The 17,397-nt window shown below is 50.2% G+C and overlaps 1 protein-coding gene across 1 annotated transcript in view; it reads right to left on the bottom strand.

The window, feature by feature from the left end:
- The window catches only part of BOD1L1 (biorientation of chromosomes in cell division 1 like 1), a gene marked incomplete at its 5' end in the record, with an annotated part of 44,291 nt that extends 33,328 nt beyond the window's left edge, over positions 1-10,963 (bottom strand). Inside the window, 4 exons of the mRNA XM_084233026.1 lie at positions 752-1,366; positions 1,832-2,022; positions 6,380-6,504; positions 10,727-10,963. Of these exons, the coding sequence (XP_084089152.1) occupies positions 752-1,366; positions 1,832-2,022; positions 6,380-6,504; positions 10,727-10,963 (1,168 nt within the window). The remainder of the gene's footprint in view (positions 1-751; positions 1,367-1,831; positions 2,023-6,379; positions 6,505-10,726) is intronic.
- Positions 10,964-17,397: the final 6,434 nt, after the last annotated feature.

Below are 17,397 nucleotides of genomic sequence, written 5' to 3'. Positions count from 1 at the left end.
AAGAATGTCGACCTCAGAAATGAAGTTTTTTTCTGGGCCTCCCTGGTGGCGCAAGGGGTTAAGTCTCGGCACGATGAAGCTATGGCAGCCACTGCAGCATGAGTTCAATCCCCAGCCAGGGAGCTACCCACATGGCAGAACAGACCTCTCCTGTCTCCCTGCTGCTCCCCTCAGCAGTATATTTCAGTGGATCTGCGTATTCTGTTCTTCACTGTCTCTGGTGAATCCTCTCACCCCCCCAACCCCTGGCCTAGCTCTTGTATGCATAAATAAATAAAATAAATGTTTAAAAAAAAAGAAAAGAAATGAAGTCTTCTCATGATTAGTTACTGTTATCAATTAAGGCAGGGCTGTTTCCAGAAAGCACAAACTAGTATCCTATAAAAGAAACTACTAATTTATGATGCAAATGACATAAACAAAAGCAAATGTGAAGCACTGAAATATCAACAATCTAGTATTTAGGTTAGGGTACACAATTACTAATTAAGTTACTTCCAGTAATACATGTAAATAAATTATAAGCATTAAATCATAAGGTTTCCAGCTTTTCATTTACTTTTGTGAACTAATACATCAACATAGAAGAGAAATTTACAAATGTTTACTGCTCATTCTTTAGCAAAGGGGATATGAGTTTTCAGACTTTTGAATGTAAGTTTCAAATAAATTTACTAAAACTTGAAAGGAAATTTGACACCGGACTCCCAAGGAGTGATTGAATGAGTAGATTTCACAAGCCTTTACCTACCTTCTTTTGTCCCTTCACTGTTTTTGGCTTTATTACTATTCTTTTCTGAAGGAGGCTTTGCACACTCTACTTCTTTTTCCTTTGCTTGCTTTTCATCTTTCCCTTTTTGTGTATCTTCATTTCTTTTTGAGTGATCAAATTTCTTCTCTGTCTTTTCCTTCTTTTCTTTCTTTCTCTCTCCTTTATCATTGCTGTCTGGTTTCTTTTCACCCTTGTCTGCTGATTTATTTTTTTGGTCACTGCTTTCTGGTTGAACATCTTTATTGAGTGGAACTGAATTATTATTCTCTCTTGCGTGATTTTTAATTTCTTCAACTGGACAAGGGAGGTCACTAAGCTCTTCAGACTTAGGGGCTGTTTCCTGGGCCTCCCCCCCAGAGTCGGGCACGGATTTTTCTTTATCAGTCATATCTTCTGAAGTTCTCTCTTTCTCAGTACTGGTGTCAGTGCTTGGCTGAGACGAGAGCTTTTTGGATCCTCTCTCAATGCTCTTGGCATTTGGTGTTTCTGTCGAAGCTCTGGCAGCACTTGCCTCTTGGTTCAGCGAAGTTATCGTCTCCAAGATGGACATAGCATCGTTGGCTGCATTAACACTTGGTCCAGGAGCAGGGGCGCCTTTGAGAAAAGACAAGTGTCAGAATACATTTAGGCAGAAGATCTGTCCCTCTGCTGAATCCCTTTACTTGCCTGCTGTCTTGACGTGATCCCATGCACACGTGCTCGGGTACAGACTCGAGGTACCAGGGGTAGTACCCAGCACATCCTAAATTCTGGTTCTCTAAACCGAATGTCTACGTCTCTGAATGGAAAGGCACCAAACAAATCTGAAAACTGTCTAACCTCCCCCACCCCGCTTCTCTATTTCAGTTAGTCCCTCTACTGAAAAACACACCAACATCCCAGTACACTACTAAAATGCCTACATTTTACACTAATGTAATGCCAGTTGAGGAAATTGCGTGATATTTAAAATACACACAAGGATAGGCAGTTGAATGTGTCAAAGACCCAAATATTCTCGAGCGTGCTGCTCAGTCCAGGAACAGAAGCCAGGGAATTGGCCAAGGGAAAGCAATGCACCTTGTGTCAAGCCCGAAGAGTCCGCTTTCTCCTCATCGGGCACGGCGCTGCCACTCCCTTCCTCTTTGTGATTTAATGTGGCCAAAAACTCATGCACAGCTTTCTCCACCTGAGGTCTGAATGTGTGGTTGATCTTTGGATCCACAACCTGAGAAATAATTCGGTCAATACCAGACTCCAACATTCCTGATCTGAAACACAGGATGATTTGCAGAAAGGTAAAAACAATTTCTATCATTTCCATGACTTACTTTTAAGGAAAATGGTATCTGTTACACACACGTTCAACCTTAAGTTGCCCCCAATCCACTCCACTGGATATAGAAAGCACACACACGGAAGTTAGTCCAAGTGTAGCGGCAGCGGCAGCTAGACATACCCTACCGACCGCAAATCGCTATGTGACCTGGCACCCAGGTCAGCAGTGGAAACACTCAAAAATGAAACTCCAAAATCAAAACAAGCCACCCTCAGACAGGACGCACAGTGTGCGGTCTTGGGCCCAGGCCTACAGGTGATGCTCCCCTCCCCACACCCCCCCACCTGCATCATTCAGGTAGAAATGGTCACTCCACTGAGTTCTGGGTAGAAAGAATACACTCAAGGGAACTGCATCGGACTTGCAAAAACAGAAAAAACTTTCGGACATCAAAAATAAGACATCACACTTTCTCTTTTTATATTCCTGCTATAAAACCTGGATCATTTATTCATTCAATAATTATGTTCCGAGTCTCTTCTACACAATGGGCAGAGTGCTGGCCTCTGGGCAGCTACAAATCAGACCTGGCCCCTGCCGGGTGAGTGAAATAGACACAAACGATCAAGACATGGATGACAGGTGTGAATACACACCAGGCACTGCAAGAGGAGAGTGGGACAGGAATGCCTACACAAGCCGAGACAAAGTGAGAATGTTCCACAAAGAAGAACTCTGAGCTGCGTCCTGATTTCCACAGAGAAGAGGATGAGAGCATCTGAAGAAATAACGTGTATAAGAGGCAGAGGAACAAGGAGGGAACTAAGTTTGAAATGTGCAGAAAATCACTAAGGTGTCTGAGCAAAATATTTATCTTAAGAAACCCACTTAAACCTGCTTCTTCCTAAAAGAGCCAGGGAGGAGCGCAAGTTCCCTGGGCAGTGCTGATGGGCGTGGGCCAGTCCCAGCTTTGAGGCCTCAGGCGCTCTCTGAACAATGGCTGAGGTGTCTCTCCGTACTGTTCCCAGGCTATTTTTGAGTACAGCTCTGTCTGGAGTGGACGATGAATTTGGATTTCATTTCCTGAGGTACCAGCAGCTTGTGATACTATGCTGCTACTTATGTGGGCCATGGAGAAAAATGAGCCAACACCACACAAAGTAGGTAACCTGCTTTTCAAAGTTCTAAGATTTTAAATAAAACCCACAAATCCTGCCAACATTCTTACATCTTAGGGGCATCTTTAAAAGGTAGCAGGTGGAAAAGAAACAAGGACAAGCAATCTTCAATGTTTTAAGACACATGTACAAAGGCATAACAAAAAAATACACCCCTCACCCACCAAAAAAAAATATTGGCTTAGTCTGTTTGCCTGTATTTTGGCCCCTCATTTGCTTTACTCCACTGATACTGAGGAAGCTCTGATCTTAAATAAAAATGAAGGCCAGTGCTGATGACCACCCTACCCTGAGTGGACCCACTCTCATGAGGAATAGCCAAAGCCAGGACCTCACCAGAGGCTGAGAAACTACAGCCCTGGGTTCAAGGGCAAAGGCAACAGGACAGCTGACATTTTCCCAGTTAAAGAGAATTCCTTGTGTCCTTTAAAATTCTGCTAGGCTTGGGGCCTCCCTGGTGGCACAAGGGGCTAAGTGTCAGCACTACGAAGCTATTGGCAGCCACTGCAGCATGAGTTCGATCCCCGGCCAGGTTGCTAAGGCCATGGCACAGCAGACCTCTTCCGCCTCGCCCATTGTTACCCTCAGCAGTGTATTTTAGTAGATCTGCCTGTTCTGCTCCCAACTCTGTCTCTGGTGAGTCCTCTCCTCCCCCTGCTCCCCTGGCACCTCTGGCCTGCACCCCAACTCTTGTATGCATAAATAAATCTTTAAAAAAAAAAATTCTGCACAGCTCAGATCATTGCTTAGAGCTACCTAGCATTTAAATTCTGTGGCCCAAATGAAGGAATAAAGTAAGATTTTTGGGGGCAGATTACCTGAATAAGCTGAGCCACCTGAAATGGCTGGTATTAGACTATGTTCATCCTGCAAAAATGGCAATTAGAGATGGTTCAACCTTCTACAAAGTATACCTGTGAATTTTCTCAAGTATATAAATGAAAATTTGTTTGCAATTTTATTTCTAGGGGCTGGCCCATCTCTATGCCATTAATTTGAATACAGTGAAAGAGTTTGGTTTTTGTTTTTAAGAAAAAAAAAAATTAGTGACATAACTTCACTAGGAGTTAAGAGAACCGTTCATTTAAAAATAAAAACCAAAGGGACAAAACAAGATGTAAGTAACAAATGTAAAGCAAATAAGTAACAAAAACAAAGAATAGCTAGAAAAAATTTGTACAGCTGTTCTAGGAAGAGCAATTGCCTAAATTACCCAAGACTGTTTCCCTTGTCCTGAAATGTCTCCAGGGGGAAGCCCTCACCCCACAGGCACACCACTGGCAGGCTCCAGAACCCCGCACTGCTGAGCGCAACCCCTGGCAGAGCACGGCTCGTGGGAACCACGTCTTCGGCTGGGAGGAGAAATCTGAGTGCCAGGCTTTACATGGGCACGCGTGAGCTTGGCTTCCTTAAGGGAACAGAAGGACAACTTTCCTACTTTACAGGTTTTGCATGCTGAGGACGCAATGCAATCGCCATAACCTCTCAACTTACGAAGAAAGCGTGTGAGACCCCACTGCAGTCCTCCCTGACGCGGACAGGTTCTCGGAAACTGCAGCTTTAAGCCAGAGGACGGCATTAGGAAACCGTGTCCTGGAATAACTTTGAATAAAGTCATTTTGCTCGTGAGCTGGGACCTTTTTGTCAGCCTTACCATCATTGAACCCTGAGCCTCCTCATTGAGGACCTCAACCATCTGTGAAAGGGCGGGAGCTACGCCAAAGGCACTCTGCAGGCAGGGGCGCTGTGGGTGAGGGTGTGGGCGCCTGTGCACTGATCCCCAGGTCCCTGCTATTTCAGTTGCTCTTCTCCAGGAAGCCTGAAATAAGCAATTGTCAGCCTGCCGCGGTCTGAGATCCTCCATCTCTTCCTTCTCAGGGAGGCTTCTCCCTCCAGCGTCACCCCACAACCCCACAGCCCCCGCGGCTTCTTCTGACCGGGTCTCTCTCCCAATTTCTCACACATGCTTTAAAAACTTAAACCAAGGGGCCTCCCTGGTGGCGCAGCGGTTGAGCGCTGGGTTGCGAAGCTGCCCGCAGCCTCTGCGGCGCCGGTTCGATCCCCGGCTGCTCCCCGGCCACTGGAGGAGGGTCCCACATGGCGCACAGACCTCTCCTGCCGCCCACTGCTCCCCTCAGCAGTGTACTTCGGTCCTTCTGCCTGCTCTGCTCCCCGCTCTGGCTCTGGTGAATTCTCTCACCCTCCCGCGCTTCTGACTGTACCCAGTGCATGTATAAACAAAATAAACAAACAAATAAAATAAATAAATAAAACATGCCTCTGTAAAAAAAAAAAAAAAACCCTTAAACCAAGCTCTTGTTAAATGTCCCTCTTCTCTTATGCACAAGGAGACAGGTCTGAGCCCCAGGTCCTGGATTCCCGTGTTACCTATGGCTAAATGGGTCTTCAAGTGAGAGTTGGAAATTTATTTGGGGGCTCTGCATGGGTCAGGGCTGTCCATGGGCAGCAAGCTGGGCCTTAGAGGCCCCCCGGCATAAAGCAGATGTGCAAAACTGTTTACATGCCACGTTTCATTCTACAAGAGCAGCTTAAACATAAATATTTGTCAAGGCAGGAAGACTGGGAGCTCTTTAAATAACTTAGTCACCCTTCTGAGGGAGTAAAGCCAGGAGAAAAGGGCTGAGTCCCGCCAAATATTTATAACCAAGAAGAAGATAATATTGTAAATCTGCTTTTGGGGGGAATAAATAGAAATTTTTTAAGCTAAAATTCAGCTCTTCTTATTCTCTATCTTATGTTCCTCCCCAAAATGGCCCTGACCTGTTCAAATGCACTTTTTCCCTCTTTTGGCTGCATCATCCTTCAAAAGCAGAGCTAAGGTCGTGGCAACAGAAAAAGAGAGCGCTGTGCCGGAAGACAGAAAGAAAATAACTATGTTACCCTGCAAGCCATCCGGACACTTACTGTCTGTTAATATTACATCTAAACATTTTTTTTTAAGCCTCACTGCCATCCCCTTCGCCCAAGCACTGCTGAGGGTCTACAGGAGGGAGCAGAAGTAGAACACACGGTGGAAACACTCAGCACCGAATCTAAAATTAAAATTAAAAATTATGGGGTATCCCATCATGAAGCAGCCAGGGATGGGGCACATTCATTAACAGCTAACCAACTTCTGAGGCGTGTCCCTTGTGTCTGGGAGAGACTTACTTGAGCACTTGCTGTCTAATATTGTTTCTTAGCTGGTTCTTATTGAGGTGGGGACTCCATGTGTGCGTTGCTAAGTGGTTTGCAACAAAGTTGTCAACACGCTGTCTGAGGTTCTGATAGGCGGGCTAGAAAGAAAAGAAAACACACAACTGTTAAAACCTGGTTGTCTTAAGGTCCTGAAGGCCCAGGCGCCTGTATCATTACCCGGCTCATCTCCCCTTAGACATGCAAACACAGCTGGGAGGTCTGCAGATGCCAGGGCGAGGAGACAGACAGGTGCCTTTGATTTGCTGGCAAGTGACTGTAAGGTAAGGCAGAAACAAAAGCTCCGTGCCTGGGCACAGAATTGCAGGGGCAGAGACGAAGCCAGACCTCCTTGGGAGGTGGCCGCTGCCCGGACCCGCGGGGCCTCTCCGCAGCTGGACAGCGGGTGCCCGGCCTGCGGGCACCACTGAGAGCACAGGTGAAGGGCAGGTGGCCGGGAACACAGCGGGGTCAGGACACTGGGCAAGTCCAGCTTGGAGAAGAGAATGCGGGAGAGGAGGCTGAGACACGGCCTGGCAGGCGGGAGGGCTCTGGCTTTGGGGGCAAGGAGCACTCAGCTGTGCGGGACAGGGACGGAAAGAGCGACAGGCCGCCGCTGAAGCCCAGGACCCGCCGCTCCGCCTTCCAGGCCTGCTGTCGCTGGAGAATCCTGCTTTACTCTGTATCTGGGGAAAGGGACTATTTATCCACCCCCAGCACGAAGCCTGGAGACAGCAGGCCACGGACTCCTCTTCTGGAAAACACACGCCCCTTCCTTCCCCAGGGCTTCCCAAACGCCTGGGAGCCATCACCGAGGCTCCCTTTCTCTGCAGGAAGAGAAGGTGGCTCCTCCCCACCACCTTCGCTGCGACCACCGGGCGCAAGGCAGCCTCCCCTCCTGTCCCACTGATAATCACTGGCCTCCCGGCTCCTTCCCTTGGCCCCCCAAAGTCTACCTTCCAGATAGCAGCTGGGGTAATCTTCTAAAATTAAAGGTGACCACACAGCGCATTACCCACCTGGGACCTCGACCAAAGGGAAAGTGGCAGCAGCGACCAACGACGCCTGCTCGGTCCACCTCAAGTCGGTCACGCTCCTCTTACGCTCACCCCGCCAATGGCTACTCAGCTGAGTAAGAGCCAAACTCTTACCCTGGCTCCCCAGCCAGGCAGACCCTCAAAGGGAGGGAGGGCACCCCCACCGTCGCCTCTCCCTCAGCGGCTCTGCACACCCGGGGTGTCTACTGGGAATCGCGACCGACGCAGGACCCCTCAGTTGGTCCACAGGGACGACAGCTCCCTGAACACTTACTCAAGACAAGCAATTGTCACTGCGAGGAGTGCACGGGGGGCCGGCGCGGGGAGGGGCATGGGGAAGGAAGGGTCTGACGTCGGCCCTGGAGCTGTGGCGGAGGGCAGGTGGAGCATGTGCACAGGCGGAGGGGGGAAGCTGTGCTCCCCAAGTTATGGAACTTATAAGTGACTGACAAACTGACACAAAGCCTGCTTTCCTCGCCAGCCTTGCCCTGCTTTGCTGCCCCACAGCCGCCATCGCACTGCCTGGTTTTCTCTGCTGGGATGCAAGTTCCGCAATAGCAGCGAATTGTGCTCATCGCTGGCACTTAAAACCAGGGACATAACAAACATTTTGTGTTGAATAAAGTTACATACTTCAGCGTCTGACATTCCTTTTGAACCCCCCCCCCCCCACAGACAATAATCACGGGACCAGAACCCATTACTGAGAAGTGTCGCCAGATTGGCCTTCACCACTTGGGGAGAGGGTGGCGCTTACCTGGTGGAGGAGCTTCTGCCAGGGACAGAATGGTGGGTCCCTCTGACCTCCCTCCTCACACTGTCCAGTTGCTAACAAAGGGGGCAGAATGGAGCAGGGGAGGGGCCTCGGGATTAGCTGCACCTTGGGGCTGCCCACGGGTGCAATTCTTCGAGTGCATGGGCTGTATCCCTTGCTCTGTCTTGGCTGGTGTAGGGTCACCCATGAGTCCAGGACAGCTGGGGGCTCGCTGGACTTCTGGAATGACCACTGACTTTGGTGCTTGTCACCTGACTTCTACGTACTCGCTGGGTGGCATGGCATCTTTGCTCTTGGCGAGCAGTGGCTGGCATCGGACTTCTTGCTTCTTAAGTATGCACGTGACTAGCAATCCAGCTACTGCTACAGCCCTCGATAACATGGTCGGATTTGACATAAAGCAGATCAGCCGGCGGGGTCTGATTATCAGGAGCACTGTAAGGGGGCTGCATTAAGAGGTGTTCTTAGCAGAGGAGGCCCAAGAATTCCATTAGGATGACGCTCCTCTGCAAGAACAGGGCATCTTATTTCTATTCTGGCCCATTCACCACACTGCAGGAACGTCAGCTTCATAGGAAAGAAAATTTTAGCTTTTGTATGTTTTCAAGATTTTCAAAGTTTACTCCTTTTTTTTTTTAAACAAGATAAAGTGGCATAAAATGCTACTCAATAAGAAAAAATATTTTAAACATCACATATTGGCCAGCGAAGAGGAAGAAAAGCAGACAGGACAGTCATGAGGAAAGAACGAGGCACCTGAAACGCCAGGCACAGAGAGGAGGGAGAGGACGCTTGAGGAAGGAAGGTCAACCACACCCAGGCATGCCCCCTTCTTCAGGGAGGAAGGAGGGGTCCCTTCAGTTCTATTCTCTCATCGCTAATGTTAAGACAGGGGACTGTATTCTGTGCTGGCCGGGCTCCCTGAAACCACGGACCAGGTTGAGCCATGGGAAACTCACTATCGTCAACCACTTTGGAATTCAGCACCGTATTGTGTGGAAGAGCATTTCTTCTTGGGGCAAGGTCCTAGATTTCATTCAGTTGTCAAAGCAACTATATTGTTGTTACCCCCCCCCCCAAAGAAAGGGAAGGACACCTCTTTGTGAGGATCTGGCAGGCAAATTACCGACACGCAGCATTTAGAGGCAGCATTTAGAGGCGACAGGATGAAGAAAAAGTCAAGTTCAGTATATTGCAGCTGCCCCCACTTCCCCTTCAGCCTATTTAAATTTTTAATTTGCACACAATGATTTGAAGGTTTCTGGGAACAGCCAAGTGGAATCTCTCTAAGTGGGACACAAGTAACCAACTTTATTTGGGTAACATTTACTTGGCCACGTCTAATCTTAACCATTAAAGTAGAAGAAGAAAAGGCATCTTCAGCAAGGTGGCTGCCCACATTCCCTTAAAAAAAAAAAAAAAAGAGAAAACTACAAAGTTCCTACAGAGACAAAGACCCCAAGCAAACGGACTTCGTGATGTAAAAACCCCAGCGCTGGGAAAAGGCCCATCTGCTGCTGGTCCACTTGGGGCAAAAGTTTGCCCTGGATTGTAAGGGAAGCAAAGGCTTCCCAAAAGGGATCAGGCCAGCGTGTGGTTCGCCTCAAAGACTGAACACTGGGTGAGAGGGAAGAACCTGGGGATGTTAAAGATGTCACACAAGTGTTAAAGATGCTGTGAGAAAGCCCCCGCCCCATCAGAACTTCACTTTGACGAAGCCCAGCAGATCTAAGCTTAAGAAAAAAAATAAATAAATCAACTTCCAATTATCCAGAAGTCAGGCTTCCTGCTTCACCTGCTGCCAGGATTCCAGAAACTGGCTTTCCACCCTTCTCCCTGACCGCTCCTTTCCCGAGCCCCCCGTTATTCTTTGCCAAAGCAGCTACATGCACCTCCTCCTGCTAAAGGCCCCTTTCACGCTGACTTTTGGGGCCTGGAGGTCCCCCCAGGTCCAGCCCTAACCACTTCTGGTCAGAGACCCGCGCGCGGGAGGTGACTCTCCCGCCTGCAGCCCAGGGCGTCCCCACTGGACAGGGGGTCCCCCCCAGCCCACCTTCTCGGGCCCCGGGGCCCCGGCTCGGCTCGGGCTGCGCCTGCTCAGGGCGCGGGTCTGGGCACCGCCCGGGCGACCCCGATCCCCGGCAGGCCCCGGCACCGCCCGGCTCCCCGGGGTCCAGCTCCGCCCGCGCCCCGCCGCGCCCCGCCGGGCAGCGCCCCCTCCTCGGGGCGCCCAAGGGCAGCGGCGTGACCCTCGGCGCCCCGAGCCCCAGGGGCGGCGACACCCCGACCGCGCAGGGACCGCGACGCGGGAGCCGCGAGCGCCCAGGGCCCCCCGCTCGGCGCCCGCGCCCCGCAACCCGGGCGCCCCCAACCCGGGCTCCCCCACCAGCCCGCGGGGTCCGCGCCGGGGGGGGGCCGAGGCGGGCGCGCGGGTCCACAGGGCCGGGCCGGGCCCCGCGCCCCCCGCGCCCCCCGCGCCCCCCGCGCCCCCCGCGCCCCCCGCGCCCGCACCTTGGTGTCCACGTCGGCCAGGCAGTCCCTGCGGAACTGGTCGAAGAGGCCCTGGCTCTTGAGGTGGTTCACGATCATGGCCACGAGCTGCGGGTCCCCCGCGCCCGCCCCGGCGCCGCCCGCCCCGCCCGCGCCCGGGCCCCCCGCGGGGCCGGGCGGCGGCGGCGGCGGCTGCGGCTGCGGCGGGGGCGGCGGCGGCGCGGGCGGCGGCGGCTGCGGCTGCGGGTTGGTGGCCATGGCGGGCGGGCGGGCGGGCGGGCGCGCTGCGGAGCCGCCGCCGGGGCGGCCGACGGGATGTTGTGGCGGAACCAGCGGGCCCGGCGCTCCCGGAAGTGAAAGGGACGCGGGGGAAGGCGCGGGGCGGGCCGGCCGGGCGGCGACGGCGGCCGCGAGGGGCCAATTCCGGCCGCGGGCGCCCTCGCGTGGCCGGCGGCGGCGGCGCGGGCGGGGGCGCGGGGGGCGGGGCGCGGGCGGGGCGCGGGCGGGGGGCGCCGGCTCCCCGGCCTGCTGGGCTTCCCGCGCGACGCGGCGGCGCTCCCGGCCGCTGTCGGGCGCCGCCAGGCCCAGGCCCGGGGCCCGCAGCCGGGGTGCTGGCGCCCCGCGCGCCCCGGTCCTCCTCGGGGGCCCCTGCAGCCGCCCCCCGGCCTCCCGCCCCGGCGCCCCGCGGGCGAGGGCGTGTTGGGGTGATGCACCCGTGACCCCAACAGGCCACGCTCCGTGGCCGCGGGCGCCGGGCTCAGGCCCCCCTTTCGCGAGCGCCCCGAGCTAGGCCCGGGGTCGAGGGCCCCTTGGCACCCCAGAAAACTGCCCCCGCCCCCCAGCCTGCAGTGACTTGCCCAGGCCCCGGCTGACGCCGCTGGGATGACTTGGAATTGGTTGTTAGTCCGCGATCAAAGCAGAATAAATATTACGATTTGTCATAATTATTCAATCGACTAATAATTGTCATATTAATATTATAATTATTCAGGCGATGGCAAAAGCGCCTCGTGAAGTGGGTGTTGGGTTTTGAACTCGCGCTGCTGCGGTCGATGTCTCGTCAGAACGAGCAGGGAGGGCTTCAGTCCTGCGCCCGGCTCTGCTTTTTGTAACTTGGAAGCCCCCGGTGCTGGGCCTGGTTTTATGGTGATTTTGTTAGGGAGAAATGATGTCCTGAGCTAATCCCATCCAGGCTGTGGGGACGCCACCCCCACTCCAGATCAAAGTTATCAGGACTTTGGGAAAGACAAATCCCGTCACCACCAAAGGGAAGGTGGCTGGGACCTGAGGGTGGAGTTGGGCAGCCAGGTTGGATATAAAAACCAAACACTGGGCCTTGGGGTCTCTCGCTCTGTCCCTCGCCTCCTGGCTTCAGGGCTCCTGGCTGGCGGCCAGCTCTCAGAGAGCCATTTGGGATTCCTGATCAGCGGATCACGAAGGACGCATTTAAAACCTTGTCTCCCACTTTTCTCCCTGAGCTGCACATTTCCTTAATTCCCTTTCCCTTGTCAATAAACCTTTTATGAACCTTTCGCGTGTGCCTGCAGTAGAGCATGGATAAGTCCTTTTAAGCGCGGGTGAGGACCCACAGTCAGGCACCCCGTTTTGTATCGGGGTTGCTCTACAACAATTTCACGCAAGTCCAGATCTGGGGAAATTAGAGTTGATGATCTGGAAGCCGGGTATTCAGGGAGGTCCCCCACTTTTCTTGAAAGTCAAGAGTTGAAAATCACCTGCCTTGCCAAAGGATTTGTTTACCTAGGCCTGTTGCTTCACTTCTTCAGTTTCTGGGAAATCTACCAAACAGGCTTTGCCCATGACATCAAATGACTATGAATTTGAAAAGATTGTGACTGAAAGAAATGGCCACTAACATGATGTAACTGTTAGTTATGAACAGAGGGGGATGTGGCAGTTTCCTTTAACCATCAAAACACAGTACTTTATTTGCCAAATGTGTGATACTTACTGTATGGTATGAGCAAATGCTCGGCATTTCTCCAGTCTACATGGTGTGTCAAACATATCGGACTTTTTGGGAATAGCTAAATATGACCGTCCACAAAAATTTTGCGAAACACCACAAATTTCTTAGGTATAACGATTAAACTTTTAAGAAGGTAATGAGATGAGAAGGTATTTGGTGCTAAAAATGAGTTGGTTCAGTGAATAGAAAATAATTTTGTGCTTTGTGTACAGTGTGTACAAAACCCAAAATATCTTCTCGGATGTAATAAAGTGAGAATTGATTATAAGTTAAATAGGTAATTCATAATTGATTTCATAGGATGTATGTTGACTGCTTTGTAGAATAAGCAAGCTGACTCCAAAAGAATGTACCCAATATTTATACACATTTACATCCAGTACACACATACACTGGATACAGTGTAACTTGACCAATTTTGTAGCCTTGGAAACATTCTAGTTACTTTGAAAAGAATCAGAGTCACTGATCTGTGTGGTCTTGACTGTTTAAAGTATTGTAGAGCAGCCCCGATATTGAACCGGTTCCTGGCTGTGGGTCCTCACCCGCGCTTAAAGGGACTTATGAATACTCCACTACAGACACACACAAAAGGTTCATAAAAGGTTTATTTACAAGGGAAAAGGAAATAAGGAAATTGTACAACTCAGGGAGAAAATAGGGAAAAAAAGTCTTTAATGCGTCCTACCCGATCCGCCCACCTGGAAACCCAAAGGCACTCTCTGAGCTGGCCAGACGCTGCGAGCTGGTGGAGAGTCAAAATGGGGGGCCCCCCCCAAAGCCCACGTGTCTGCCTTTTATATCCACCTGCCTGCTTAACCCCACCCTCAGGTCCCAGCCACCTTCCCTTGGGTGGTGATGGGATTTGGAGTTCCCAGTGTCTTTGGCTTTGGCCTGGGGTGGGGGTGGAGGCCACAAAGCCTGTATGGGATTAGCTTTAGGACAGCCTTTTCCCCCTTACAAAAGGTGCTTTTCTTTTCGCTGCAATATGATCCTAGGGACAAATATTGTGAATATCTGGGCTGGGAGGAGGGATGACATTTGTTTACATCTTTTTAAAAATTGACTTTAAGTCAGAAGGAGAAAGACAAATACCAGGTATTTCACTCAAGTGGAATAATTAAGGTGCATAGGGGGGAGGAGCCCAGTGGACTATGGGTACTTTGGTTGTACGGTGGAGCTAGATCACATACCTGAAGAGGTGTGAACCTGTTCCCCTAAATCATAAACAGTGTTGTAAATTAATGTTACCTCAATAAAAATAATTCAATAAAAAGGCTCTTTTAAGCAGTCTTCCATTTTTATCAATGACCTCTTTGCTTTGTTCTCTTCTCTGTTTCCTTAGAATTTTAGAATTTTTGACAATAGTGAGGATGTGGGAAAGTTGAGGTTTTAAAAAAATTACCATTGCTTGCATCCCATATGTATGTCTGAATTCCAACAGCCCAACAAGGGTCAAATTCTTTCTCCCTGAACATGCTTAAGCTGTCATCTGATTTCCAATCTGATGTGCAGGTGGTGGTAAAGAGACTTTCCAAATGCTGGAACTAGGGCAGCACTGGTGGGTGATTACAACAGTCATCCCTGGTAGCCATTTTTTTTTTTTTAAACTTTTTTTTTTATTTTTTTTTTATTTTTATTTTATTTTTTTTTTAAATAAATTTTATTGTTATATTCCCCATACAATTGCAGCCCCCCCATTCTGACCCCAATCCCTCCCCTCCCGCCCCCCTAAAAGTGTCTCTGGTTCATAGTTTTTTGTTGATTTTGATTTTCACTATCTTATAGTTATTCATTTTCCTGGTCCCTTATTTAAGTTTTCTAGATTCCTGCTATGAGTGAGACCATCCGGTATTTTTCTTTTTCTTTTTGGCTTATTTCGCTGAGCATGATCCCTTCCAGCGCCATCCATGTTGCTGCAAATTGCATGTGTTTATCTTTTTTGAATGCTGAGTAATATTCCATGGTATATATGTACCACATCTTCTTGATCCAGTCATCTATTTTTGGGCATTTGGGTTGTTTCCAAAGCTTAGCTATTGTAAACAGTGCTGCTATAAACATAGGAGTGCAGGTGTTCTTTGGAATTGATGTTTCTGTGTCCTTTGGGTAAATACCTAGGAGTGGAATTGCTGGATCATATGGAAGCTCTATGTTTAGTAGGTCCAGAAATCTCCACACAGCTTTCCACAGTGGTTGGACCAGTTTGCACTCCCACCAACAGTGCAGAAGAGTTCCTTTTTCTCCACACCCTCGCCAGCATTTGTTGTTGCTAGTTTTTTTAATATGTGCCATTCTCACTGGTGTAAGATGGTATCTCATGGTGGTTTTGATTTGCATTTCCCTGATGACAAGTGATGTTGAACATTTTTTCATATGCCTGTTGGCCATTTGCATTTCCTCTTCAGAGAAGTTTCTTTTAAGCTCTTCTGCCCATTTTTTGACTGGATTATTTTCTTTGTTGTTGTTGAGTCTCATCAGCTCTTTGCAGATTTTTGTGATCAGTCCTTTATCATTAGTGTTGGGTGCAAAAATGTTCTCCCAGTTGGTGGGGTTTCTCTTTGTTTTTGTTATTGTCTCTTTTGCTGTGCAAAAGCTCTTTAATTTGATGTAGTCCCAGCTGTTTATCTTTGCCTTCACTATCACTGCTTTGGGTGATGTGTCTGTAAAGATGTCTTTGATGTGCAAATCACGTAGTGAAACTTTTTTTTTTTTACAGAGGCATGTTTTTATTTATTTATTTATTTGTTTGTTTTGTTTATACATGCACTGGGTACAGTCAGAAGCGCGGGAGGGTGAGAGAATTCACCAGAGCCAGAGCGGGGAGCAGAGCAGGCAGAAGGACCAAAGTACACTGCTGAGGGGAGCAGCGGGCGGCAGGAGAGGTCTGCACGCCATGTGGGACCCTCCTCCGGTGGCCGGGGAGCAGCCGGGGATCGAACCGGCACCGCAGAGGCCGCGGGCAGCTTCGCAACCCAGCGCTCAACCGCTGCACCACCGGGGAGGCCCCCTGGTAGCCATTTTTGTCTAGGGCATCAGATTCCTGCTGAGTATCAGGCTCCCACAGTCACGCCTACTTCCAACCCCACTCTCACTCAATACTCTCACTCAATGCTCTTAACCCCGTTTTGGGGGAACTGATCCTGATAAAGTTAAATATCAGTTTACAGGGCCTCCCCGGTGGCGCAGCGGTTGAGCGCTGGGTTGCGAAGCTGCCTGCGGCCTCTGCAGTGCCGGTTCGATCCCCGGCTGCTCCCCGGCCACCAGAGGAGGGTCCCACATGGCGCGCAGACCTCTCCTGCCGCCCGCTGCTCCCCTCAGCAGTGTACTTCGGTCCTTCTGCCTGCTCTGCTCCCCGCTCTGGCTCTGGTGAATTCTCTCACCCTCCCGCGCTTCTGACTGTACCCAGTGCATGTATAAACAAAACAAACAAACAAATAAAGAAAGAAAAACATGCCTCTATAAAAAATAAATAAATAAATAAATATCAGTTTACAGTGTGAAGATTTCTTAGGAGCCCAACTACTTATCGGTGGAGTTACCTATTTCCTGTCCCTCATATTCCCAGGGCATCCCCATTCCAAACCAGCCCCTAGGCCACGTACTTCATAATGCAAAGACCAATGACTATCATTTTCTAAATGACTTTCTATTCACCCAAAGCCCATTGGAGATTTTGGAAGTCCACTTTTCAATAATAGAACACATTCTTTGGTGGGTTCAAAGCACCTCATTAATAGTTTCTCCAAGTGGGCCAGAGGGGAAATATATTACCTGCCTTTCCAAAGCAGACTCTACTGTCACAGCTCTCCCCTGTCCCTGTTACTGTGTAAAATAGACAGTGACTGGGACTTGGTGGTTGGGGCAGAGCGTACAACAACACATTAATGTGAGAAAGGGGGACTGCTCCCCCCCCGAGGGGGACTTAGAAGAATTAGCACTTGCTCTGGGGTCAGTACACAGAGGAGGGGATGACATAGGGGGATAGGAAGGTGGACAGGAGGGGGTTGTTCCAGGTCAATATCTGGCAGGTGTTCCCTGCTAGTCTAGGAGCACCCAAGAGTCGGGGAGCTTTGGGGAGGGTGACTGTGAGCATGGGTCACCTCGAAGAACTGCAGAGGGCAGCTGAGTCCCAGCTCGAGGGATGTGAAGGTCAGGAAAGTGAGGAAGCATTCTTGTCAACAGAAAACTATGATTGGGTTATTTAAGCCCCTGGTGCTTGAGGAGGAGGAAACTATGGAGGTGGGAGAGAGTCTGCCTGGGGAAGCGACACGTAGTTATTAATACTTCTTGTGGCGGGAGGGTCCTGTGCAAGCAATCAGGAAGATCACCAATGGTTTGTAAATAAAAAAAAAAAAAAAAAAAAGAGGCAATGTAGCCAAAATGGAGTCACTTGGGCCAAGGTCATTTCACCCACCAGATTTAATAGCTGACTTCTTGCAGTTTCAGCTCCAAACAGGGGTATAGTCTTAAGCGGGCCCAGTCAGCAATAGCAGATAGTCTGCTTGACAGACCCCGCCCTCGCTGCCCCCAAAGGTAGGCTGGTTTTACCTGAAACAACCTTGTCTTTTGCTAAGTATCCTGCCCTCTTGCTGGCTAAAAACCTTCCATCTTGTACAATCCCTAGGAGAGCCTTTCTGCTTGCTAGATGGGCTGCTACCTGATTCACAACGCATGGAACAAAGTTAATTTGATCTTCAAGTTT

The sequence above is a fragment of the Talpa europaea genome (genome assembly GCF_964194135.1).
Source record: "Talpa europaea genome assembly, chromosome: 5".
Taxonomy (NCBI): domain Eukaryota; kingdom Metazoa; phylum Chordata; class Mammalia; order Eulipotyphla; family Talpidae; genus Talpa; species Talpa europaea.
The sequence above is the reverse complement of the archived record's forward strand: the minus strand, read 5'-3'. Positions and strand labels throughout refer to the sequence as shown.